Below are 25732 nucleotides of genomic sequence, written 5' to 3'. Positions count from 1 at the left end.
CTGGCTATAAGTACACTCCGAATGTTTGTTTACTGTTGAACAACCTTGATCTGTTTAGTGTCTTACCAAGGTGACACATGGTTTCGGGACAGTGCAATGGATCATTGCAAAATGATCAGAACTTTAGAGGGGCAATTCAAGAGCTATCTTATCTGAAGAGTACAAAAGAACCAGTCTGAGCTATATTACTTTGTTGTTTGTTTTTATTTTTAACTAACTCGTGAGGTTGCTTCTTGGAGCTGAGGTTGGGATTTATGATCACGTCCTCCTCTGATACTAATGTTTCAATATCTAGCACTTTTGTTAGCATCTTAGGTGGATGAGAAGGATTTTGTTATCAGCCAATTTTTCTTCTTTCCCTGAAGTAAAGAGCAAACTAGAATTTTATACCTTGTTTGGTTTAGTGCTTCAAATATGTAGTTTTATCACTCAGAATGGTTCATGTTTTGGATAAGTTAAATTCAGAGTACTTTACTTGGTATGCTTTTTGTTTTTTCTTATTTGGTAGGGAAGAATTTCACTTCTTATTTCTGGCTTCTTTTGAACGTTCCCTTCTGTGGATTTTCCTTATATAAAAGCATCATTTGTTGTTTTTCAAGTATCTCTTGTGGTCAGGGACACTTCTGCTAGTTTTTGCTCTTGCTCACTGCTTTCATTCTTCCTTTGCATTATCCCTAGATGAAATCTAAAACGTCTAGCCAACGTATTTTGTAAAGTGTTGGATGCTCTGCGTGTTTGAACACTTAAATTTGACATTTATAAGTCTTTTTTCAAAAACGTTGGTGAATTGTGTTACTTCTGTAGTGGCACCACATTTCTTAATTTTCTTACAATGAAAAGCTGTAAAAGCAAAAGGGAAAAGGAGACTGAATCAAGCATATGGATTACAATCAAAAGATGCTCAGAAATGGAAGAGTGCTGATGTTCTGTTAAGGAGAATCTGTAACATATCTTAAGTGAAGATGCCAAGAATTGAATCAAGAATGTTCTGTAATCTTCAAGATCAGGGCTCCTCAAACTATGGCCTGGGGGCTGAATGCAGCCCTCCAAGGTCATTTACCTGGCCCTCGCTTAAGGTCAACCTAAGTCTGCAACGACAACAACAACAACAACAACAACAATCCTATCTCATCAGCCAAAAGCAGCTCCACACTTCCCATTGAAATACTAATAAATTTATATTTGATAAAATTATTCTTCATTTTAATTATTGTATTGTTTTTAAGTGGTTTTTGCACTACAAATAAGATATGTGCAGTGTGCATAGGAATTCATTCATGTTTTTTTTTCCAAATTATATTCTGGCCCTCCAACAATTTGAGGGACTGTGACCCAGCCCTCTTTTTAAAAAGTCTGAGGACCCCCGTTCAAGCTGTTCCTTTTGTTGAAAGGGCTATGTTGGGAAGGAAGGTCCTCTAGCCCATATCAGGATCTATATCATGTATTTAACATCTTTAGAAGACTCCTGGGAAAAGTTCCCCAGGGATTTGGGGTGCATCTACGCTGTAGAATGAATGCAACTTGACACGACTTGAACTGCAATGGAGTCATGGCACTTGCAGCTTTTTCCTTCTCTACCAATGGGCTCTGGTGCCTCACCAAACTACAACTCCTATGATTCCATAGCATTGAGCCATGGCAGTTAAAGTGGTGTCAAACTGCAGTGCAGTATATTTCTACAGTGTAGATGCACCCTTGGAATGGCTAATTGACACATCATCTAGCTCTGTTCTGCTTCCTATTTGAAGCAGAAGAGGCAATACCACCCTTGAAGGAATGTTTAAATTTGTAGCAGCAGATGAAGGCAAAAAGCTGAAATGTTTTTGGTTGCTTTAAAGTTTCTATTAAATATCGGCCTAACTAATACTAATGCCCCCTGGCGGCACAGTAGGCCAAACCTCTGAGTTGCTGAACTTGCTGACCAAAAGGTTGTCGGTTCAAATCCAGGGAGTGGGTGAGCTCCTGCTGTTAGACCCAGCTTCTGCCAACCTAGCAGTTTGAAAAGATGCAGATGTGAGTAGATCAATGGGTAGTGCTGCTGCAGGATGGTAATGGTGTTCCATGCATTCATGCTGGCCACATGACCTTGGAAGTGTCTACGGACAACATCGGCTTTTTGGCTTAGAAATGGAGATGAGCACCACTCCACAGAGTTGCACACGACTAGACTTAATGTCAGAGGAAACCTTTACCTTTTTAAATACTATATGATTGCATAAATTCTGTATTGACTTGATATTAATATTGAAATATAGTAATGAAAAGCAAATTCAATATAGACAAACCTAACTTAATGTAACACAGTTGTACTGCATTACAATAGAAGCTTTGTGCAGCATTGCTTTTTACCAGTTGCTTGAGAGTTCCACTTGCTTAAGTTCTGGTTAACTAAAAGTGCACTATAATACAAATTTGAAAGTTTTTCATGGTAGGAATGGAAAGATTTTTTTAAGAAAGTATTTGAAAAGTGGTTGTTTTGTGAAGAGACACATTTTCTTCACTGAAAATACGGTCATGTTACTGTGTAGAAATAGTATGTGCTGTGGATTATTGTTAGTGTTGTTGTTATTATTATTATTATGTTTATATCTGTTTATACCCCACATTTTCTCTCCACAAAGGAAACGCAAAGCAGTTCACATTAAAAAACATTTCAAACAATTTAAAATCTACGAATATACAAACATTAAAACAGAATTAAATATCCATGATATTTTAAAAATTCACAATTAAAATAAATAAAAACCATTTAAAAACATATTAAAAGCTAAAAAACAAAATGCTGTATAGAAGATGCTATATTGAAGATGTATTTGACCAAATTTCACATGTGATTGTTGTGTGTAAAAGTACATGCAATTTCTTCGGCATGAAATTCTGCTTTCTTTTGCAAAAGTACAGTGTGAATTTTGCCCAGAATAAGTTCCAAAATGTGAGTAGCATACAAAGATTGTGTGATTGCAGTACAAAGGATTTCTCCCTTTGAGAAGAAGCTTACTTGAAGAATTACCTCTCTAATTAATAGTGAAAGGTGCTTATCTTATGGTAAATGTGATATAATGTTTTACCAAGTTTCATCTCAAAGACAGCAATCAGTAATTCTTTCTGCATTAAGAAAAGTTTTGAAAGCCACATGTGATTTTTTGAGCATTATTTGCCATTTGCTTGTGCTTCCTTTGGACAGAAAACAGACAGGACACTGAATTATTTGTGTGGAAAAATAATATTTCAATGCAAAAATATTAATTCCAGTACATTGACACTGAATTAGATTAAAAGTTCAGTGTTTATTTTAATTTTTTAATATATTCATATATTTCAAAAATGAGAAGAGCAAAAAACAAACAAACAAACAAACAAAACATAATGTTGTTATATAATAACAAAAGCTACCCAATCCATAACAATCATAGGATGGTCTATTGGTATTTTGTCAGTATTCAAAAATCCATTATTTCTGTGCCATTTTATTTTCAGCAACAGGCATGAAGTAGGTTTTAAAAATGCATGTATTCAAGCATTCAGTGAGTTCTGTTGCAGCGTTGAACAAAACTGTGAAAGCAGAATAAGTGAAAAGGAGGCAACTAATCTCTCTGGAGAGAGAGTCCATTAGTACAGTTCAGAGTTGGTCAGGCCTTCAAATTACTTTTCAGCATAATCAGTTATCCCTAAAGTGTCTTTTCACGTTGACCCCAGTGATTGGGAACATGCATTCTTAACGTGCCATTCCCTTTATATGTAGCACAGTTGTACTAAACTGTGGATAAGGACTGTGACTCGGATCGTCTTCTTGTAGTTTCAACTTGTCGTGTTAATTTCTCAGCAAAGACCTAGGTTTCTCTATTTCAGCAATATGCTGTCACCCTCCACCCCCCCCCCCCCGTTGTGAACTACTCACTTTTTTGGCACTCTGTCTTGTTGGTTTCGTTTCTCTTTTAAATGTGTGTGCTGGAAAGAGAGAGTTAGGAGTCTAAAAAGAGTGGTTTCTCTCCTTTACGAACCGATACTAAATTGAAAACCAGATTACTAATTATTTTTTTGAAAGGTGGAATAGAGATGCTCTATATGAGAAATGATCACATCACAGTTAACCTCTGGTATGAAGTTTTCTTTCCTGTAAACCAGTTAGATGTCTTGAAAGAAAGAACAGGAGTAGAAGAAGACTTGAGCTGAAAGAAATCTGTCCCCAGAGACACTGCCATATTGTGAAGTGTGAAACTGCATTATAACACCGGGATTGTGGCGCAGCTGGCTGAGTGTCAGCTGCATTAAGATCACTCTGACCAAAAGGTCATGAGTTCGAAGCCAGCCCGGGCTGGAGTGGGTGTCCAGCCATTGTGTAGCCCGTTGTCGACCTTTGCAACCCGAAAGACAGTTGCATCTGTCAAGTAGGAAAATAAGGCACCACCTTGTGTGGGAGGCTAAATTTAACTAATTTATGAGGCCATAAAGAAAGAAGACTCCGGGGAATGTGGAATGCGGAAGAACTTCATCGGTGTCGTTGATGGACGATGAAAAGCAGCAGCTCCCCTGGCGGCCAGGAAAAAAAAAGTGAAATAGCCTTTGTCTGTTAAATGTTGTTTGTCAAACTGGCATTGAATGTTTGCCATATATGTGTTAACTGTAATCCGCCCTGAGTCCCCTGCGGGGTGAGAAGAGCGGAATATAAGAACTGTAAATAAATAAATAAATAAATAAATAAATATGACCAATGTAGACTTGTATAATGCAGTGTAGACTCACTCATATAATTCATTGAGTCTACACTGACCATATAGTGAAGTATCAAATTGCATTATTTGGTCAGTGTAGATGAGGCCTGTTAAGAAAACTTCACATTAATTAGCCTTGGACTCAAGAGTTAACTAATGTTTTATTGATATCCTAAAATTCTGTTCTTTTCCCATGTAGGATAACACTACTACTATTAATAAAACTTTATTTCTACTCTGCCACCATCTCCCAGAGGGACTCAGGGCAGCTTACAAAGCACTCAAAGGTGCAAACACAGAATATACAAAAGGCGCAAAGACAACAATATAAAGCAACAACAACCAACAGAAACATCACAAACTCCTCCTGATTCAGATCAATAAAATGCAACAATACCTGCAGAATACAAAACAAGCTGTAGTTAATATCAGTCTCATAAAGTGCACGGTGAAAAGTCTCTAGGTCCTTGAATTTCTAGAAATGTTCAAAGGCCTGTCTAAAAAGCCATGTCTTCAGTTGTATCCAGAAGGCTTGGAGAATAGGGGCTAGCCTAATCTCCCTTGGGAGGGCATTTCAAATCCAGGGAGCCACCACCGAGAAGGCTCTCTCTCTCCTCCCCACCAACCGCACTTGAGACAGAGGTGGAACGGAGAGGAGGGCTTCCCCGGTAGATCTTAGTGTCCAAACTGGTTCATAGAAGGATATGTGGCCTCGAAAACAGGTTGGACCCAAAACATATAGGGCTTTCTAGGTGATAACCTGCACTTTGAATTGAGCCCAGAAATCATAGGCAGCCAGTGGAGCTGCTTTAATAGGGGCATAGTAACAACAACAACAACAACAACAACAACAACAACAACAACTTTTGTTATATCCCGCCACCATCTCCCTGAAGGGACTTGGGGTGGATTACAAGGGGACAGGCCCAATAAAATACTTATTAAAATGCACACAATAAAATAAAATAAGACAAAATAAAATCAACTGCAACATCAGAGAAACATTACAATCACATTACACATTTTAAAAACCCTATCATGGCTGAGAGAATAAGCGTTGAGTGTGGAAGGATCAGGGAATGTGCAATTGTTTCTAGACAAAGCCCAGGGAAAGTGCCAGGTGCCCTTCAAATGAAATTAAGGTTATATTATGCTCCCTATAACCAGCTCAATTTAGCAATCTGGCTGCCAACCTTAAAGACACACACACACACAGAGATTGAGATATGGATTTTAAACACTGGACCGAACAATATGCAGATACAATGCAGTCAATCTTTAAAAAGCCTATTTGTTGTTGTTGTTCATTCGTTCAGTCGTCTCCGACTCTTCGTGACCTCATGGACCAGCCCACGCCAGAGCTCCCTGTCGGCCGTTACCACCCCCAGCTCCCTCAAGGTCAGTCCAGTCACTTCAAGGATGCCATCCATCCATCTTGCCCTTGGTCGGCCCCTCTTCCTTTTGCCTTCTACTTTCCCCAGCATAATTGTCTTCTCTAGGCTTTCCTGTCTCCTCATGATGTGGCCAAAGTACTTCAACTTTGTCTCTAGTATCTTTCCCTCCAGTGAGCAGTCGGGCTTTATTTCCTGGAGAATGGACTGGTTGGATCTTCTCGCAGTCCAAGGCACTCTCAGCACTTTCCTCCAACACCACAGCTCAAAAGCATCGATCTTCCTTCGCTCAGCCTTCCCTAAGGTCCAGCTCTCACATCCGTAGGTTACTACAGGGAATACCATGGCTTTGACTAGGCGGATCTTTGTTGCCAGTCTGATGTCTCTACTCTTTACTATTTTATCGAGATTGGACATTGCTCTCCTCCCAAGAAGTAAGCGTCTTCTGATTTCCTGGCTACAGTCTGCATCTGCAGTAATCTTTGCACCTAGAAATACAAAGCCTATACTGATGCATTTTCATTAGGATCATTTAGATAAGGTAAAGGTTTCCCCTGACATTAAGTCTAGTTGTATTCAACTCTGAGGGTGGTGGTGCTCATCTCCATTTGTAAGCTGAAGAGCCGGCGTTTTCTGGAGACACCTCTAAGGTCACATGGCCAACTTGACTGCATGGAGCACTGCTACCTTCCCACAGAAATGGTACCTATTGATCTACTCACATTTGCATGTTTTCAAATTGCTAGCTTGGCAGAAGCTGGGGCTAACAGTGGGAGCTCACCCTGCTCCCTGGGTTCAAACAACCAACCTTTCAGTCAGCAAGTTCAGGAGTTCAGCAGTTTAACCTGCTGTACCACCAGGGGGTTATATCATTCAGATATATTGTGTTAAAATTTGTACTTTTTGTCAAAGGTCTAAATTGGAACAAAAAATGAGGTATTAATTTAGTTATTTCATTCTGTGTTGATTTACGTGTCTTTTTGGATAAGGTAGGAAACACACTCAAAAAATAGTTGGCCTTATCTCTTGGGGTAAGTAGGTATTTATGTGGGTATTGGTTGACAGTGATGACTTTTTGCTTCCAGTGTTTCCTTTGATTTCTAATAATAAATGTAAACAGATTTGTGTTCTTCCTGGTAGCTACATTGAATAATGGCTCATGGATTTATGGAGAAAAGACATTCAGTACAGACTTTTCAAGTGTGCAGTTATTTGCTAATTTGCAAAAATTATTCATTGAAGATTTTGGAGACTTTCTACACTGTTTAAGTTACAGAAGTTGAAATCTGGTGAAGCAATAAGACATCATAGATTGGCGCACTGGCACGTCTAACAGAATCTTAAGAGTTACTGGGAATCCATAGCAATAGATTCTGTGCCATTGTTGAATTTTCTTTTTTTAAAAAGTGGAACAACAGGGATTGGGATTTGGGCAGTTGTAAATTATAAACAGCACTTGCTGCCTCTTTCTGTCAGTTTGTCTTTTTCATGCACATGCAGTAAGATATTGTTACAAGTATTTTTGAATTATAACAAGATGAATAATGTGGTATATCTATGAGGCACTGAGGACATTCCTATAGCATAAACTGTTTTTGTTTATTTTATATTTGGCTTGTCATTGGAGATCTTTTTTTAGTATATCTGTTTTGTTGTTTATTTGATTGGTTGTTTCCCAAAACTGGGACTCCAGGCAGTACACAACAGGTATGCATAAAAACACTAGACATTATTATGTTAAAACACTGCCATTTAAACGAATTATAGTCTTAAAGCACAGCTGAATTCAGCAAACTTTAAATCTATGGAATAAAATTACAAAACAAAATATTACACCACTAATATTAAAAGCCTGTTGCTCAACAGATAGTTACTGAATAAAACTAACATTTACCTCCATATATAGGAGTAAGAGAGAAAGGAGACACAGTCATGTAGTTAACAACCTCTTTTAATGTCTTTTATCATGAAAACATGGTGACGGGACAGACCAAAATGCTACGGAGGCAGAAGAAGACATTGATTTTGTAGATCATGAAACATTTTTGATTGACCTGTAGCATAACCTGAAGGCAAATGATATCATACTTAGAGCAGAAAATATCAACTTTTTAAGGTACAGACTGCTCTCCCAAAGTCATACAAAATGTACATACAAAGGAAAATAAAGGGAAAAAATACCTGAATATACTAATTATTTAAAGTTCTTTTATTCACACAAAAGCTATATGTTGTAAGTCAAATTGTGTACCAGTAGCAAAGTTCTACTACCAAACGTACAAGTGGAGATTAAGTTCTACTCAGGCATGATTGGCGGGTATGAGAGAGGGCCTTCTCAGTGATTGCCCCTCGGCTATGGAACTCCCTCCCTGGTAAGATCAGATCAGCTCCCTCCATCCTTCAGAAAAATGGTAAAAACTTGGCTGTGGGATCAAGCCTTTGGGGCAGTGCAATAAGGTAGAAATAAGAATTTTACTCTGTTGATTTGAGATGGCTCAAACAACTGATTTTAAAATGGAGATGACTGATTTTAATGTTTATGTATGTTATAATTTATTGTACGTTCCAGCATTGAATGTTTGCCGTATATATGTTGTGCTCTGCCCTGAGTCCTCGGCAGGGTGAGAAGGGTGGAATATAAATGTTTTGAATAAAATAATAAATAAATACTTATTAAGGTATATTTATGCTTATAGCTTTTCCTTTTTTGATAGTCCAAATCTTGTGCCAAATCATTCAACTCATGTTGATCAAATCCCTTATGAACTGAGTTATCTTCAATTTCAAAATCTTTATTGTTGTATTGTCGAAGGCTTTCAATTTATTGTTGCTGTCAATTCATTCTTCACCATACTCCTGTTTTTTGATAGAAGGTAGTTCAATAAAAACAGGTACTGGGATTTCAGCTGAATGAAGCACTGGACGTATAGCTGATAGTAGACTAAGATACTCTATTTTTCTTGTTATATCCTGATGTTTTCACTATACAAATGCGACAGTCACTTGAATGATCTCAAGGCTCTCGCCAAACCTTAGGTATACCAAATGGCAATTTATCACATGTTCCTTTCATCCACATTCCTAAACCCGTGACACACTGCTTGCACACCTTGTGAGGAGCCCAAAACATAACTTCATCACCATATTTTACTTTAAAATAGCTGATAGTAGACTAAGCTGTAAGTCTCTCTTTCATAGGATTGACATTAGTCAAATTTGGCTCTTGTACAGGTGTAGTTGAAACCGAATGATCATTAATGCAGCTCTCTCCTATGCAACACTGGATACTGTGGAGAATTTCAAAATAGAGAGAAATAGAAAAAAGTGTTGGAGTGCTTCTAGAGAGTTTATTAAATATGTGTTTCAATTAAATATTTGCTTAGACTGATAAAATCTAGGGAGGAGGGTCATAAAGTTCAGTAAATACTCGAACATACAGAAGAAAATACAAAAACATGCCACATTTTCTATGTGTATTAAATATATTTCTAGAATTTTTATTATTTTTCTGAGACTGTATATCTTACGATAATGTGTATTTAAAATATGATTTTCCATTTTCCTTTCTCTGTTTTCTTTCACTAACATGAGATCAACATCTCAAAAGTAAATTGTTTGATACAATCTATGGAAAATAAATGCACCCTTCCTATTACTGTCAAAGATATGGAAGAATCTGTTTTTTTTTTTAGTCATTTATTTTCCATTATTAAGTTATTGAGATTCAGTCTGTCATATTCTTAATCTATCAAAGTGAAATGTCAAGAAACGAATCTGTAAGACATGTTCTGCTCCTTCAAACAAGTTCCCTAATGCTCTCTAGTCTGGCTTTTAACCAACTCTGTCTTGCTAAGTCTGTCTGCATCTTTAATGTTGACATAGTGAAGTGACTCCTGTGAATACATGGCAGCTGGGTGAAATGCCCATATCTACTTGATTATTCATTTGAAATAAATGAAATTTAGAAGTTTGAGGGATGTCTAAGAATCCAATATAGACAAAAAAAAGAAAAAGAAGAAGAATGCATCAGGTTCTGTGCTATGTATGTCTATAAGGGTAGCAGACAGCTGAAAGGGTCCATGTATCTACACATTTCACTTCCATGTGTCCATAAAGCATCTTGCAAAGTTTACTGTCCTTTTTTGGATGATTTCAGTCCACTGGAACAATATTACTCAATATGATGGTCTGATCATCTGCTCTTAATTTCTACAGATCCCTGAGCCATCTGCTCTTAATTTCTACAGAGCTTCCAGGAAAACAAACAAACAAATAATTGTAATCAGTAGTCGCTTTAGGTTCTTCTGATGATGATTCAGATATATTATAATTCACTTAACATTGTTTTGTACAGTTTTTCTGTTTAAAGATGGATTTTCTAATCTCAGAATTAGTTTTTATAGCAACTATTGCTTTACATTTTTCCAGTTCATTGTACACTTGAAAACCCCAATTTTTTGTGTAAATTGATATTGAATTTTCTTATTCCTTTAGGCCATTTTCCATTTTCAAATAAGTTTTGTATATATTTGCCATTTGCCTGCTTATAATTGACGATGCTAGAAAGTATATATGAAGACTATGAGAGAAAAGCTGATTAATCTGTGAAAGCCTCTAAGAAAGGATAATTGCATTTTTTTTGTATCCTGAAGTGCATAAGCAAACAATTTCTACTTGGGTGTGAATTACTAGAGCTACCTTTTTGTAATTCATATAATTGCATGAAAAATCATAGTTCAGTTCAGATCTCATTAATATGAAACCAAGAGAGCAATTCATCAGGTTCTTGGAAAGGGAATGATTCCTGCCATCTATGTAAGATGCCTTGTTTGAATATGAACCCTTTACAGGTTTTTAAACCTTCATACCATTACATTTATTCATGTGAAGAATAGGGACGTGTTAGTTGAGACTGTTCTCTGTTGTATCTCTATTCCTGGTCGTACCCCTTCCACACAATGGAGGGAACCAGCTGTGCTTGTATTGATTCCCCTGATGATTTAGAACCTTGATGGTTGTTTTGGGACTGTTAACTGGGAAGTCTAGATGAGCAGAGGAAATCTTTTGAAGAACAGCTTGTATTCTAATACATTGAAGGCAGTAGGAATGAATGATGAAGGGTGATTGTTCTTTCCTTATACAATCTTCATTACATGAGGCTCTAAAACCTGTTCATTCCTCTTCATGTCTTCTCAAAATTAAATGATCTTGCAGTGAGTGGATGTATTCCTGGTTAAAGAGCATAGAACTACAGCTTGGCATTATTAGAACAGCTCTCTACTTAGTTCGTGAGTATTTCTTGGTCTATCTATCAACAAGAGCCCTTCAAACTCAGCTACTCTCTGAGGGCTTAAATGGACTTCCTTTTCTTTGAAAAATCATGGAAGTTAAAGCTATGTAATGTTGATGTCCAGCAGTTCTTTATATTTGATGTGTAAACATGTTGTCCTCAATAGGTACTTTGTCACTGAATTTTACTTAAAGTGAAATTGGAGAGAAAGTTCAACAAAACTTTGAAGTCTGTAATATTGTTTTAAGTTTGCAGTATTATGGTTTTGAAATAATGCAAATTGGTTTACTATGCCTGAACATAACAATCTTCACTTATTTCCTAATTGGTGTTCTTTGGTTTGGATTATATATTAATGAGAGGTTTGTTAAATTGTTGCTCCCTTACTTGTGACAGAGGTACCCATGGTTTCACCTAATTACATTTCATAAAATATGTCATCTCTAGGAATTTTCTTGGTTCCTCAGGTGATACTGTAGTATGCTTCTGTCAGAGGTTACCAGAGTTGCTCTGAAGGACCCAAGAAATTTCTAAAGAGGACACTATTCTATGAATTTTCTAAGTTCTCCATGATGACACTATGGTAACGTCTGTCAGATGTTATTCATTTTAATTGAGGCTGCTGTTACTTTTTCCATGGTAAATTCAGGAATGGATCTCCTGTCAATACAGGGAATTGTACTGTATGTGTTTTCATATGCCTTTTAAGTAGTTAAGTAGGCTTATCAAACAATTTAGGATTTCTTTCCACTGGGTTCTTGGTAAAACTAAATTCTAAATTACAAACAATCCTTATCCTAATCCCAAATCACAAAATCTTTCTTTTTATTTTCATTCGTTGTTCTCTAATTGCGTACTTCTATCTATTCCGCTGCACTTCTTGCCCTGGCCGTTAATGAATTTGACCTATCTTCCATAGAAGAGCTGCAAAACCTTTAAGGCAAGACAGTATTATTCAGCAAAGGTGAATACTCTGGCCACTGAAGATTTGCCATTTGTACAGATATAAATGACAGCTGGTCAGCATTAGGCTTAACTGCAGTATCCCCTTTTCTTTGCCAAAGTTTAGGTTACATTTGTCCTTAAGCGCTTACTAAACTAAAATGTATGTCTTATATGTTTGTTTAATTGGTAGCTTGTTGTAAAATGGTAGAGAGAAAATTTATCAATGATAAATGAGCATCATGGTAAAAAAGTGTGTATATGTGTTGCAATTTTTAGCCTGAATCTTTTTCAGAGTGGTATGCTTATACATCAAGAAATTTAAGGAAATCAGGAAATAGAAGGAACCTGAATTTATCCTATCTTTCTGAATAGAAATCACAGTTCCTAGTTTTATGTTTTAATTGACAGTGAGTTTTCATTCTTTGCTCTCTTAATGAGAAAGTATATGTAAATGCAGTTTCTGAACCAGAACAAAATTGCTTTTGCAAGAAATCAATTTTTTTTGTATTGGCACAATATTTGACAATTTTCTGAAGATCTCATTTCCTTTTCTTTTAGGTCATTGGGGACGCTGCATAGGTGACTGTGGTTCAGGTAGTGTCCAGAGCCGAGTGGTCTGGTGTGTTCATTCAGAAGGCTGGACAACACATCATTCAAATTGCGAACTGACTGACAGACCTGAAAGCCAGAGAAGCTGCTTTAAAATATGTGACTGGCATCTTGAACTCTTTGAGTGGGAAGTTTCAGAATGGCACATTTGTGTTCTAGTTCCTTTTGCCCATGGCGAAGTAAAGCCAAGGACTTCAGAATGTGTAACTGCACAGCATGGATTACAGCACAGACGCGTACAGTGTATACAAAAAATGAATAGAACAGTTGTTGCAAATGACATCTGTGAATATTTTAGTCCCCAGCCACCCATGGAACAAGCTTGCTTAATACCTTGTCCAAGGGATTGTGTAGTATCAGAATTTTCTTCTTGGTCCGTATGTAACAGACACTGTGGAAAGAGTTTACAGCACAGAACCCGTTCTGTTATAGCTCCTCCACTCTACGGTGGAACCAAATGTCCAAATCTTACTGAATCAAAGGTTTGCAGTGTTCCACTCTCTTGCTCTCATGGGGAAGAGAAATATACCTATAGTCTCAAAGTTGGACCATGGAGTAAATGTCAGCTGCCTCACCTTAAAGAAATGAATATGATTGGGAGAACTATGTTGGATTTCAGCTCAGATTCTACAGAAAGAAGCAGTTTCAAACTTCAAGTGGTTGAGGATCTGCACCATTTTCACAAGTTCCGATCACATTACAATTCCAAGCCTCTGGATATAGAAATTGGGTATCAAACAAGGCAGGTGAGGTGTACAAGAAGTGATGGAAAAAATGCTATGCTGAGGTAAGAAATTATATCATTTATTACAGATTTTTGATTGCAGAATGGTTTAAGCTATCCATTTTTCCTAATACAACATAACAACATTGCTATGTACACTAACATTTTCATATATTTCACTTCTATTCATGTTTTCTCTTATTTAGTTTTAAGGTAAGTAAAGTTATACATTTTGTTGTGATCTTTTTGGTCACAGAGTATAAATGCAAACTGCAGCTCAAATGCTGATTTTAATATAGATTTTCTGCTTCATTTTTTTCACATTAAAGGAAGCTGATAATTTCATAGCCTAAAGTGGCTAAGGCTGAAATGCCCTTTGGCTAAATGTAATAAAGATTGAAGCTGATGTTCAGCTTTGGAAGACCAATTTGGACAGTTAACAATCATTTCATGCCTGAATACACCAGAAAGCAGGGTCATATTAAAGATAGAAAGAATGTTCAACAAGAATTGAAAAAAAAATGATTGAAAATATATTTCTTGGATATCGAGAAAACCCGAGGAGAAAGGTCCTAGACTGGTGAAATTCAGGACTTGTTCTGTGCAAAATTCAAACATTGTTGTTTTTCTCAGAAAGCACCATTTTCTGTACAAAGCAACCACTTTTAGAGGGATATAATTTGCTAAAATTATAGATCACTTCCTTCAAGAATAAATAGTTATTGAAGAACTAATACCAAGTCAGTAATGGCTTCCATTTCCAATGGTAATTAACACAGAGAGAATAAGAAAAAAATATATTACTTGTGGACATCTGTCACTATCAGGAATGAGCAATTATGCTCATGGTTATATTGGGTTGGATATTACTTCCGCATGATTGAATCTGGAGTACGTGCTTAAATTTACCAGTTGTAAACTCTAAGCTTTCCAAAATATTATTTGTGGGGCATCCGGATTGCTCTCTATTTGCCTTTAGGTTTGGTTGCAAGTATGGAAAAAAATCAATATTAGAAAGTTTGGAAGTAGTTTGAGTTTCTAAGTTCATCATGTAACTTCTCATGATATATAGCTCCCTATATTACCTTAAAGCAAAGGATCAGATCTTTTATTAATCTTGCTGAAGATTTTGCAGGTCCACTGAAGTAGAAAGCAATATATAGTAAGCCTAGAATATCCTGCTGTTTATTACAGAATATCTTTTTGGGTGTGGGGGAGAATGGGATTGGTTAGTGAAAAAGTATATCATTTTTATTGGCTAGACAAAGAATCTGTGAAAAATGTCACTGAGATTTCTCTTATTACATGGCTTCCAAAAATGGCCTTCCCTAATCTTCCTTACAGTAGTTCAACAGGAGCTTCCACAGGTAACTCCAATTTATACCAGAAAAACTTACAACATGGCTCATTGACAACAAATGAAACTATTGAAACATGGCTTCACTGGCACACATTTAAAAACCCTTTATTTCGTGTCAAATAGCAGAACTTTCATTCACTTGTGGATTAAAAAATAACTTTCAACAGGAAGAATGGTCTGGGAAGAAAAAATCTACTACTTTTTCTTTGGCAAGAATGAGTGTTTTCCCCATCATGTTCAAGTACGAAATCGTTTCTGTGTTTTTATCAGTTGGTAAAGGAAGAGGGTCCTTCAGCCATCCTGAAAAAGGAGATAAATGGATAGGGCAGTCAGTTTTGGGTTCTGGCCAGAAATGAACCCCTCAAGAAAAAGTATAGTTGCCTATACTTTAAGTAAAGTATAAGTAAAGTATAGTTTATTTCTTTATTTTTATCAAGGGCTGCAGTTACTAAAAAAACCCCCCTTAATCTTGTATTTCCAGTCTCATTTTCTTGCGGTTTTTTTCCTAACCTCACCTTCATTTTTCTTTTATCTTGTTTTGTATCTGAATGTGAGAAATAATTTATTCCTGCTTCCATGGAATAAGACCGTTTCCATGGAATATTGCTGGAGAGGTGGTGGCCAGATATCCTCCTGAGTCAATCCGAGATTGACCCAGAGGGTATCGCTTCCGCCCACTGATCCCTGTTTTACTTTAAGACCTACCTTAAAGACCCGCAAATTGAGGCAGGGCTCTCATAGAAAGCTTCTGTCATATTAAAATGATAAAACAGGAACTTTGGAGGACCACTTTCCTCTAGAAATCTCCTGTTACATAATGTTGATGTGTCAGGAGCTTTCTAACAGAGTTTGCAGGCCTCCCCACATCTTCTGCACCTTCCCAAGTATTTTTAAACTGTAGTAAACTTGGATTTTCAGGTTTACTCTGAGTTAAACCAGAGTAGCCAGAGGCGTTGTTTGCACGCTTCAGGTTAATCTGGAAAAAGACCCGCGTTATAGGTCTGTGTAGATGGGGCCTAAGTCAAAAAGAGATAAGATATAAAAATGTTTTTTCCAAATTGTCTATTAGACATCAACTAGATAAAATGGTTTAATTGGGGAAAACTCCTCTACACTGAACCCAAGCAATCAAACACTATGCTGATATTACCTTGTAGTGCTGACCAAGGCAATCTGGAGTGAAGTGCATAGATGCATATCTGTCTCTGATTCTCAGTAGTGCTGTTTGGAGTAACTTAGTGCATTTTTCTTTCTTTCTCTCTATTACTGTTTGGCATGGCAATAACATTCCATTCCCTGTTTTTCACTGCAAGTCATAGAAGTAGTCATATTCCCCATGTTCAGCAACTTGTAGGAGTGCGTGCAGCTATTGTTTTTCACCTTTCTATACAAAGCAGTAAATCTTAGGGCCAAAGATATAAGAGACAGCAATGGTATCAACCTTCACAGAAGCCATGGAACAGGATCTCTCCATTGTGTTCTTATCAGTGCCATTGCAATGATTTATCATCCCTCATAATATAAGGTCTCCATAAAATATTTGAAAGATCCCACAAATACCAATGAAATTGTTTTGCATTTTGCAAAGCAGAAATAACCCTTTAGTACCTTTGCAATTTTATGCTACATTTAGCATAATTAACCTCACATTATGCGTAATTAAATGCTGTGATCCTGTCTCAAAAATGTAACATCATAAGACATTATAAAGAAAGGGGCTATTAAGTTTATCTCTCATTTCATGAAATTTGCATCCATAACATATTTATTTTAAGAATAAACACATTAGTGGAGGGCTCCTTCTGTATGCCACATTCATAGGCCATACTTCAGAACACTGATTTGAAGTTGCCAAGCAGTGGCTGTGCCACAAACAGGTTCAAGTAGCCTTGTAAAGGCTGTGAATTATAGACACTACTTAATATTTATAGTTTATTTAATCAATGTATATGCAGTAAGGCCTACATGTGCAGTTTCACTTACCCACATATGGGGAAAACTAGTCTCTCTAGGAATTTGCAAAGTTCTTTAGGTGATTCTATTGTATGCTTTCTTGGAATTGCCCTAGAGAACCTAACAAATTTCTAGAGAGGATATTCTCTAGATTTTTTTAGATCCTCCAGAATGACTCTATTGTATGCTGGGAGTGGAAGTCAGGTAATGTAATGGCTTTTGGCTGTATTCAAAGTTTCAGGTAACTTGATTTGGCCAGGAATGTATCCTCACTGAGTACAGGGGTCTTACTGCATTGCTTACTATAGTGAAGCTGGTATCACGGGTCTGAGAATTAAGTAAACGTATCAAAGTACTAGGGCCCTTTCAGGTATGTTCTTTTTTTAAAATCTAAATTCACTTTTAATGGAGCTTGGGAAACTGGCTGTGGGAGGATGGATTCTGTTGTTCATGACCATGCTGACCAGGGAATCCTTAGAGTTTAAAAGAAGAACTCTAACTATATCTGACTTTAACCAGACATAGATTTTTGATTCTATTCTGTCTTCTTGAGATTCCTTGCTTCTGCCTTGTAACTGAAAAAGTTGTCCACGTCAAACAGATCTGGCTATCACAGGAGGCTTATAGTGTCCTTGCTACCAACTGATAAAAATCAGGAATAAAAAAAAATTAAAGATTTTGTTTTCCACCTTAGAAATGTAATGATATCTCCCTTTCTCATCACAGTCTGTGTGTACAGGAAACCATGCCCTTGACCTTTCAGTCCTGTGTTATGCCTAAAGACTGTGAGATATCAGATTGGTCTTCATGGAGCTCTTGCTCAAGGACTTGCCACTCAGGGGACCTTTCACCTGGATTCCGAAGCAGAACTCGGAGTATCAAATACATTGCAGTTGGAGGCGGCCGAGAATGTCCCAAAACTGAAGAAAGGGAGGCATGTAATACTCATGCTGGAGGAGAACATCTTCATCCTTGCCCAAGGTATATTATCTACTCTCTTAATCTCCTTATACACAGAAAGACTAAACCTTCAACACATCTGGTGATTTAAGGTGTGTATATATTACTGGGATCTTATTTCCTGGAGCGACTACTCTGCATTGCAAAAGCGTGGATCCATGACGATTTGTGTGTTTATCTGCAGCAGGGAAACAACTGCATCGCTGCATCACATCTATGAAGCTCTGTATCAGGATCTATAAAAATGGACAGGTTGAATTTTTGTTCTGTCCCTAGCTGATTCTCATTTATTTCCTTGATATTAACACTGCTTCAGTGCTATTGACACTGGTTTTGGCTGTAGCTCATTTACTGAAAAGAGAGGGGGATGAGGTTATACTGTCTGCCCACCAGGAAGTCAGGTTGAGATTGAAATCTCTGCACTGCTGATAAGCAGTGCCAGACTATAAGTAAACTAAGGATGGAGTTTCCTAAGGCTTTGACTGGCTGTGTAGAGATTATCCAAGGCAGCCTATGAACAGTTCATTATCAGCTAAGACAGCACATCAGATTCATGTTATATGTATTTCATTTGGAGCTCTCTAGGGTGGAAGGTACTCACATCGTGAGTGAACTAATAAGAGTTTAGAGCAAAAATAGGTAGACCTCCAGGTACTGTTGGATTATAGCTCTAAGCATTTATCATCATTGGCTGCCACCAGGTAGGGATGAGGGGAACTGCAATCCAACAACATACATAGAGCCATACTTTGTCAGCCCTTGCTTTACAATCAGCCTCCAAATAATCTTATCACTCCAGAAATGTGTCGTAAAAACGACATCTTACTCTCCATATAACCAGGAGATAGAGCTATCCAAACAGTTTAGTTTAGTTCGGCATAAAAGAGAATAAGTGAATTTACACTTTCACTTCTTATTGTACTTGTCTAAATTAAAGATTCAGCATGGAAGGAAAGTACTGATTTAAGAGCTCATTTCAACAGCATGGGGAATATGTGGCATGGTTCTACAATTCATGCTAAGCTTGCAGGAGATGAATTAGTTTTTCTGCTCTAAGTTAAGTGGCAGTACAGTGGGGTGGATATATGATTTCTATATGCCATGTCAGGCTCTCAGTAGTTAATTTGAAGTGAGGATGAAATACTGAACAATGGAAACAAAAAGCAGAAAAAAAACAAAAACAGAAAAACAAACCTAGTTGAGAGGAAGAATTTCTGAAATGATAAATCGCACAAAGGAATCACACAATGTTTCTGGCTCTGTGTGGTCACATATGACAAAATGTGAAATGGAGTCTCTAGATGATGATAAACCATAGTTTATGAAAATATAGCAAGGTTAGCTATAGTTGAGACATTTCTGCACGAGGCAAGAAAAATTTATCTGTCCATCACATTTCTTGTTACCATATTCTGGTTTCTCAACTATGATTTAAATAAAAAATGGTTACCTGGATGAACCAGAGACTATGTTATAAATTGTGACCAGGAGCTTTGTATTTTTTTCCCCTGTGCCTGAGTGGGAAAAGAAGAGGAGGGAATGTGTGCAAACCTGTGATCCTCTGTGTTATAATCCTTTAATGACAAACCATGTTTTGTTACTACATCTGAATAGATCCACAGGGAAATGTTAAGTCTGTCAGAGTAGAAAGACTGAATTGCATACCTCTTTCTGGATTCTACCAAATCAATTAAAAATAAAATTTGCAAACAGAATTGCAATTTAAGTCAGTTTTTTTTAAAAAATGACAGTACAAGAAACAAAAAATGAATGTGTATTAACTATTCCAAAAGCTCCATGCATGCAATGTGTTGCCAGAGCAGGACTTTGTTGTGGGATTCTTCTGCGTATGTTGCTCAGCGGGATTGCAGTCTTGGATGCACCATTGAAGGTCTAAATTAAACATAGAAAATAGGTATAGACACATAACAGAAATTCCACTGCAAAAAAATTACCCTTTGTCCCCTCCTAAATTGTTGTTGTTTCAATTTGACTTCAGGTGATTGCTTCTTCAATTATTTGCTCAGGTTTACTAGGGAGACACATTTATCCACCATAGTCTATAATAGGACTTGTTTTTATACATCTGCAGATATGGCCAACATATTTCAGGGTTAACAGGATTTTCTTAGCAAAATTTGTTCAAAAGGAGCTTGTGTTTGCCTGCCTCTTGAGTCTGGCAGAGTGTGACTTGTCCAAGGTCAACTACAGTTGGTTTCCACTGCCAAGCAAGGATTTTAACTCTGGTTTCCAGAGTTGTATTCCAATGCTCCAACTGCTACATCTTGCGACTCTTGCCCTCCTAAACATATAATAGACAGTCCTGCAATGTTATTCAAAGTGGCAACTGCACCTCCTATCCACTCTTTCTCTTCCTTTTTTCTTTACTTATTTATTAAGAACAGCCTCTCTTTTAGGGTTTCCTCACTCATTGGACCAAATCAGTACTTCACTGTACTGCACCCCATCAGGCACTTTTTAACATTATAAATACCTGGTTTTATAGAAGAGTTGTTGTTATGTTATTTATTAAACTAGTAGAATCATACTAACTAGCATGATGATAATATGATTTGTATTAGAGGACATTGGTCTAGGAGGCAGATAACACCTTCAGGTATGTGGAGGGTGGTATTGGAAGCCAAGCCCTGTCTACCTCCCTGTCGTCTTTTTATTTTTATTTTAATGTAGCATATGTTAAGGAATTTTGTTGTTTATTAGTAATGTGATTAATATTATAAAATGTTTTGTCACTGTGTTGTGTGTGTTTGTGTTTAATGAAAAATGTTTCTAAACAAAGCAAACTTGCCCACCTCTGCATGGCTAGCAGGCAGCTCAGGAACTGACCATCAGAGAAGGCAATCTGCACTCTTACCTGTTAACACACTTCTTTCAAACTGTGCAGGGTAGGTGTATTAAATGAGTTTGTTTTTCTAAAACATTTAAATCTGCTCACTTTAATGTGGTGATAAAACTTTAGCATAGTGGGTTAAAGTTTCAAGTATCTTTTTAGTTGAATTGGGATCATGTGTCATGGTGTAGTTTATGTAAACAATTTGCAAGCTTATGGCTCTTCTGAAGTAGGTGACTTGGAGGCTTTCTCTAAAGAGAAGTATGTGCAAAGGCTATATAGGTGGTGTGCATTGTACATTTGTGTTACTTTAGAATCAGCAACCTGCTCATCATCCTTGTGCGTCTCGCTATCAGTAGGCTAGAGCTAGGGCACTTATATAAAAATGTTGCTTGATTAGATCTTGGAATAAAAGCCCTTGTATTTTGATTTCTACTTTTCCAACCCAATTCATGTCAATCAAGAAAACAAAAAGATAGATTGTCTTGACTGATTTTACTCTTTGTGCAGAAAGAGTTGCTATATTTGCCAGCCACGTGTCAGAAATGCACCGATTGTTAGTTAACAAGTGAGAAAAGAGATTTGGATCTGAAGCAACCTCCCACCATGGTGGGCCTAGCTGTTGCTCCAAATTCTGAAATTTATTGTATATGAGATATATGACAGAAACATATTGTTTTCTGTTCAGTATATTGAAAATGTCTTTCTCTAAAATATGTGTGTGTTTGTTGGGAGATACATGGAAGTTAAAGCTACCAATATTATGAAAGATATTATCTTCCAGTGGAGTGGATTCGACTAGTGCTTATTTGGAGCAATGGACAGAGAATATTCACCCTGTATTTTTGTAGTGGGCGAAGATGTTATTGTGGGTGAATATACTGAAGTGAGGCCGGCAAGCATTTCTTCATTTCTGTGGATAGTATGTTCTGCACATATAATTAAAATTTTGGAATCTTGCATATCAATTTCCATGAGAAATCAAGATTGCATTTGGCATGACGTCGGGATTAGAGATGGGGAAAACTGGGGAAAAAAACAGAGAAAAAATAGGAAAACATTTTTTTCAATTTTCTAAGGGTTTTTCCCCCAATCTCTCAGCCCCCCCAAGCCCCCCTTCCATTGTTCTGGATTTTTTTTCCAGGTCTCCCATCTCTAATTGGGAAGCAACATTGTTCTGGAGGATGTGGCTATACCATGAGGCCACTGGGATATTCTGGTTCTCCAAGACATTCCAATTTCAGAGTGTATGCGGAGGGATAAAAGTCTTGCGGAGCTTGCAAGGATGGGTTACCTCTACCGAAAATGGAGTGTCAGGTAGCTTTATCTAGGGTTTAACTACACAAGCCACCAAACCCAAAGTGAACTAGAAGTTGCCCCTAGAAAGTTGCCCCTGGGGAATGTTTAGAGTTTTGCCAAAACTCTTTAGAAGTTGCACTTCAGATATGATGTGCTGCCATTGGCACCCTCTTTCCTCTGTGCTCCTCAAAGTAAGACCTGCCTTTTAACTGATTTTCTCCCTTTTCTTTCACTCCCTGTTTTCTCAAAACAAAAACGGACCCCAAAAAGCATTACTATGGAAAGGAGAGATTAATGGTACTGGAGGAGGGACCCTTTATGACACTTCACCCTCTCTTCTTATCCTTTCCATAAGGGAATGCTTCTTGTGCTAAGAGGCAATAGGGAAACATGGAAGCTATATGACAGTCGCAATGCAAGCTGATCTCTGCTGAAGGAAGGCCAAACCTGAAACAAACCAGTTTTGAGCAGTTTTCTCTCTCTTTACATTATCAATCTTGCTTAATTCTTAAAGTTCTGTGACACCACTGAGCATTGTAAGGCCCAAGTTACCTTTTTTGAAATTTTCTCAGACAATTGTGTCTCTTGTGTTGTATAAACTAATTTATTTTCTACTTGCTGTTTATGATGACATTTCAGTGTATAATTTTAAAGGTTGTGGTTTCTTTCTCAATTTTACATGTTGCCTGATTAGTTTACCATAATGTGAAATGAGTATTAAATCTATTAATGTAAATGAAGTTCCTGGTAATATGCTATTGATTGTTCCACAGTGCTTACACTAAACTTAATGTTTTTATTTCTCCTGTAAACTTGACCTATAGTTGCATTGTAAACCTTAGCATACCAGCTTGTCAATAAATTTCAATGTGAACACAGTACAGTGCCATTCTTTAAAAAACACAGCTAATTTGGTTATTGAAATGATTAAGAAATCATTTGTGGAAGGTCTAGTGTTGTAGGGAAACCCCTTTCCTTTTAAATGGCTTTGACCCATAGTAAAATTGATCCCCTATTTTCAAATATGAATAGCCTAAAGTGATGGCACAAAGCAAACTGATTCTGATAAGCTCTCATTATCAACTTTTGTGCTGAGATAGCCTTAACTTGGTTGTGTATTTTAATTTCTTCTCTTCCTAGTTTTGATAGTCATGCTCATTTAATGAGGATCCATAACTCTGAATATTTTAAAAATAAAATAAAATAGCTTTCACATTTAATGACATCTAATTTGTAGGAAATCATTGTTTATATGCTTGAACAGCAATTTAAAGCAACATATGTGTAGTCAAAGCAAGATATGTTAATAATTAAACAAGAGTGAATACCTGGCCTTGAGTATCTGGGATTGTAAAATGATTTCCATTTAGCCCTGGGAAATGTGACAGTTTAATGTAATGGGGAACAATACACAGTACATTTTGGGTTGTTGTTTAGTTAACTGCTCCAGAATTGACACACTTGGCAGGAAAAATAAAATAAAACACATTATGAATTTTTAAAAAGTTAAACCCATAAAATAAAGTTTTTCCTATTATGTTTTATGGATTGTGGGAGGACAGTTTCATATTTGTCATGTTGAGAGGTGTGTTGATTGTGTGCAGAACCATTTCCTTTCTTATATTTTTTCTCACTTTTGTTCTGATTATAAATGTTATGTGGCTCTCCAAGTGCGTATTATGTAGTTTAAATGGGAGTGTGACACTTAACGTGAAACATCCTGCAAATTAGAAGTAATTGGTATTTTTCCAAGCATGTCCTATGCATTACAGAAATCTTGAGGCCTTTTTAAATAGACAGAGATTAATATTTTTAGCGTTGATAATTTAATGGACATTAAGAAGGGCATTTTGTTTGTAATTTATTCAGACTTTTCACCAAAATGTAAAACATTATTTGCTGGTCCATTCGAAATATAGAGATGCAGTTACACAAAACTGGTAGTCATAACATTTAATAAATGGAACAATTGCCATTTGGAAACAGCTTTGGATGTTTACCTAGCCCAAAGGATGGAAAATATGCATTTATTGGTCAAAATATGTTCCTGACAATCAGAAAACTCAGTAGAGAAAATAACTGACTGCGATTATTGGTATCGGAGAGTCTTGTGACTAGCACTGTTCACACAAAGTAAACTGTCTATATGCCACCTCAAAATAACAGCAAATGCCAGACTTGTTGGAAACTTAAAGCAGGCCACTTCAAGCATTATGGGAAGAGTGCTTTCTGCTAGATCCCCAGGATCTTGTAGGCTCTTTTATCTAATTGGAGCCCCTAAACACAAAAAAAGTCTCACAATAGACGAGAAGCCATAACAAGGTAAGGAAGGAAGAGAAGGTAAGAGCTTGAGGAGTTGGAAATGTAAGTGATGGCCAGTCTCATAACAGCTTTGGCTACATAATTTTAGATAATTTTGCTGCATATCAAGTGCTTAGTGATTGGTCTTCAGAGAACATGGTTGATGCCTGCTTTTTGAATTCCAGGTCCTTTCTGCTTTATGGATATTTTCCATGGAATCATTTTACAGTGCTTTGGGGCTTTTGAATGTCAGAAAAATTATGTGGGAATAGATGTTTTCATCCACATTGAGATGACAATTATATTAATTTTGCACCCAGGGGCCAAATTTTGCAAGGACAAAATTGTCCGGGATTTGTATCTCTACTAGAACAAAAGTTTCATAGCATCAGTAATAACTTTGCTAATGAAGTTGAAATAAAATAAAATCAGACTTAAAAGAAGGATCAAATGAATTCAAAACATAGCCAGGGAAGAGTGCCATGAAGATGTGGGATTCAATTATAAAAATACAACCATAGAACTGTGTTGTAGGGCCTAAACGACCTAGAGAGAACATATAGAGTTGTGCTGGAAGATCTAAAGGACCTACAGAATATATTAAACAAATCTGCAAATAATCAATTTTGCAAAAGTTAAACACAATAATGTGGAGAGCCAATTGTGTAATACATTGCTAAACGCACCTGTTGAACCAGCTTAATATAAAGGTGTTACATTTCTTATTCTGCATAAGGTACTCATGGAAAACTTCTGAATGGAGAGAGTGTGATGTTACTCTCCTGTTAGAGCAGCAGGATCCTCGGCATGATAAACAGGCAGCCCTTTGCGGAGGTGGGATACAGATTCGAGAAGTTTATTGTGCCCAGACCACATTGGATGAAACACACAAGCTAAAGGAAGGTATGTTGTTGATGTTACTTTGTGGATAACAAAACCTCATGGGCAGGGTTTTAAAAATATCTTTCTCATGTCATGTAGTAACATTGCTAAGTATGCCCAAAGACTCTCCCATTCATTTCAGTGGAGGAGGAAGAGCAGCCTTTTCACTAACATGATTTCTGATTAAGTCTGAGTAATCTTTGATCTGTGGGATATCATTAGAGCAAATCTTGGAATGATTACTCGGAATCAAGACCCGCTAAACTGGATAAAATTTGTTCTCCAGTAAATATGCTAAACACCTAAATCTGGTTTAAATTTATAAAGTTGTTCTGGATTCTATTTTTTAAAAAATTACAAAAGAGAATAGGAAACAATATTATCGGAAATATAGACACAGTGCTAGAAGAGACAATTGTGACAGAGAGGTTTTTCCCAAGACTGCCTGTGTATGC

At 36.9% G+C, this 25732-nt stretch overlaps 1 protein-coding gene across 2 annotated transcripts in view; it reads left to right on the top strand.

Moving 5' to 3' along the window:
• THSD7B (thrombospondin type 1 domain containing 7B) overlaps positions 1-25732 on the top strand; it is a 565817-nt gene that overhangs the window by 222678 nt on the left and 317407 nt on the right. For both annotated transcript variants that reach the window (XM_060776084.2, XM_060776085.2), the window contains 3 exons: positions 12897-13734; positions 17711-17965; positions 25132-25298. In XM_060776084.2, the coding sequence (XP_060632067.2) occupies positions 12897-13734; positions 17711-17965; positions 25132-25298 (1260 nt within the window). The remainder of the gene's footprint in view (positions 1-12896; positions 13735-17710; positions 17966-25131; positions 25299-25732) is intronic.

This window comes from Anolis sagrei, chromosome 1 (genome assembly GCF_037176765.1).
Source record: "Anolis sagrei isolate rAnoSag1 chromosome 1, rAnoSag1.mat, whole genome shotgun sequence".
Taxonomy (NCBI): domain Eukaryota; kingdom Metazoa; phylum Chordata; class Lepidosauria; order Squamata; family Dactyloidae; genus Anolis; species Anolis sagrei.
Note: the sequence above shows the minus strand (reverse complement) of the source record. Positions and strands in the feature narration are given on the sequence as shown.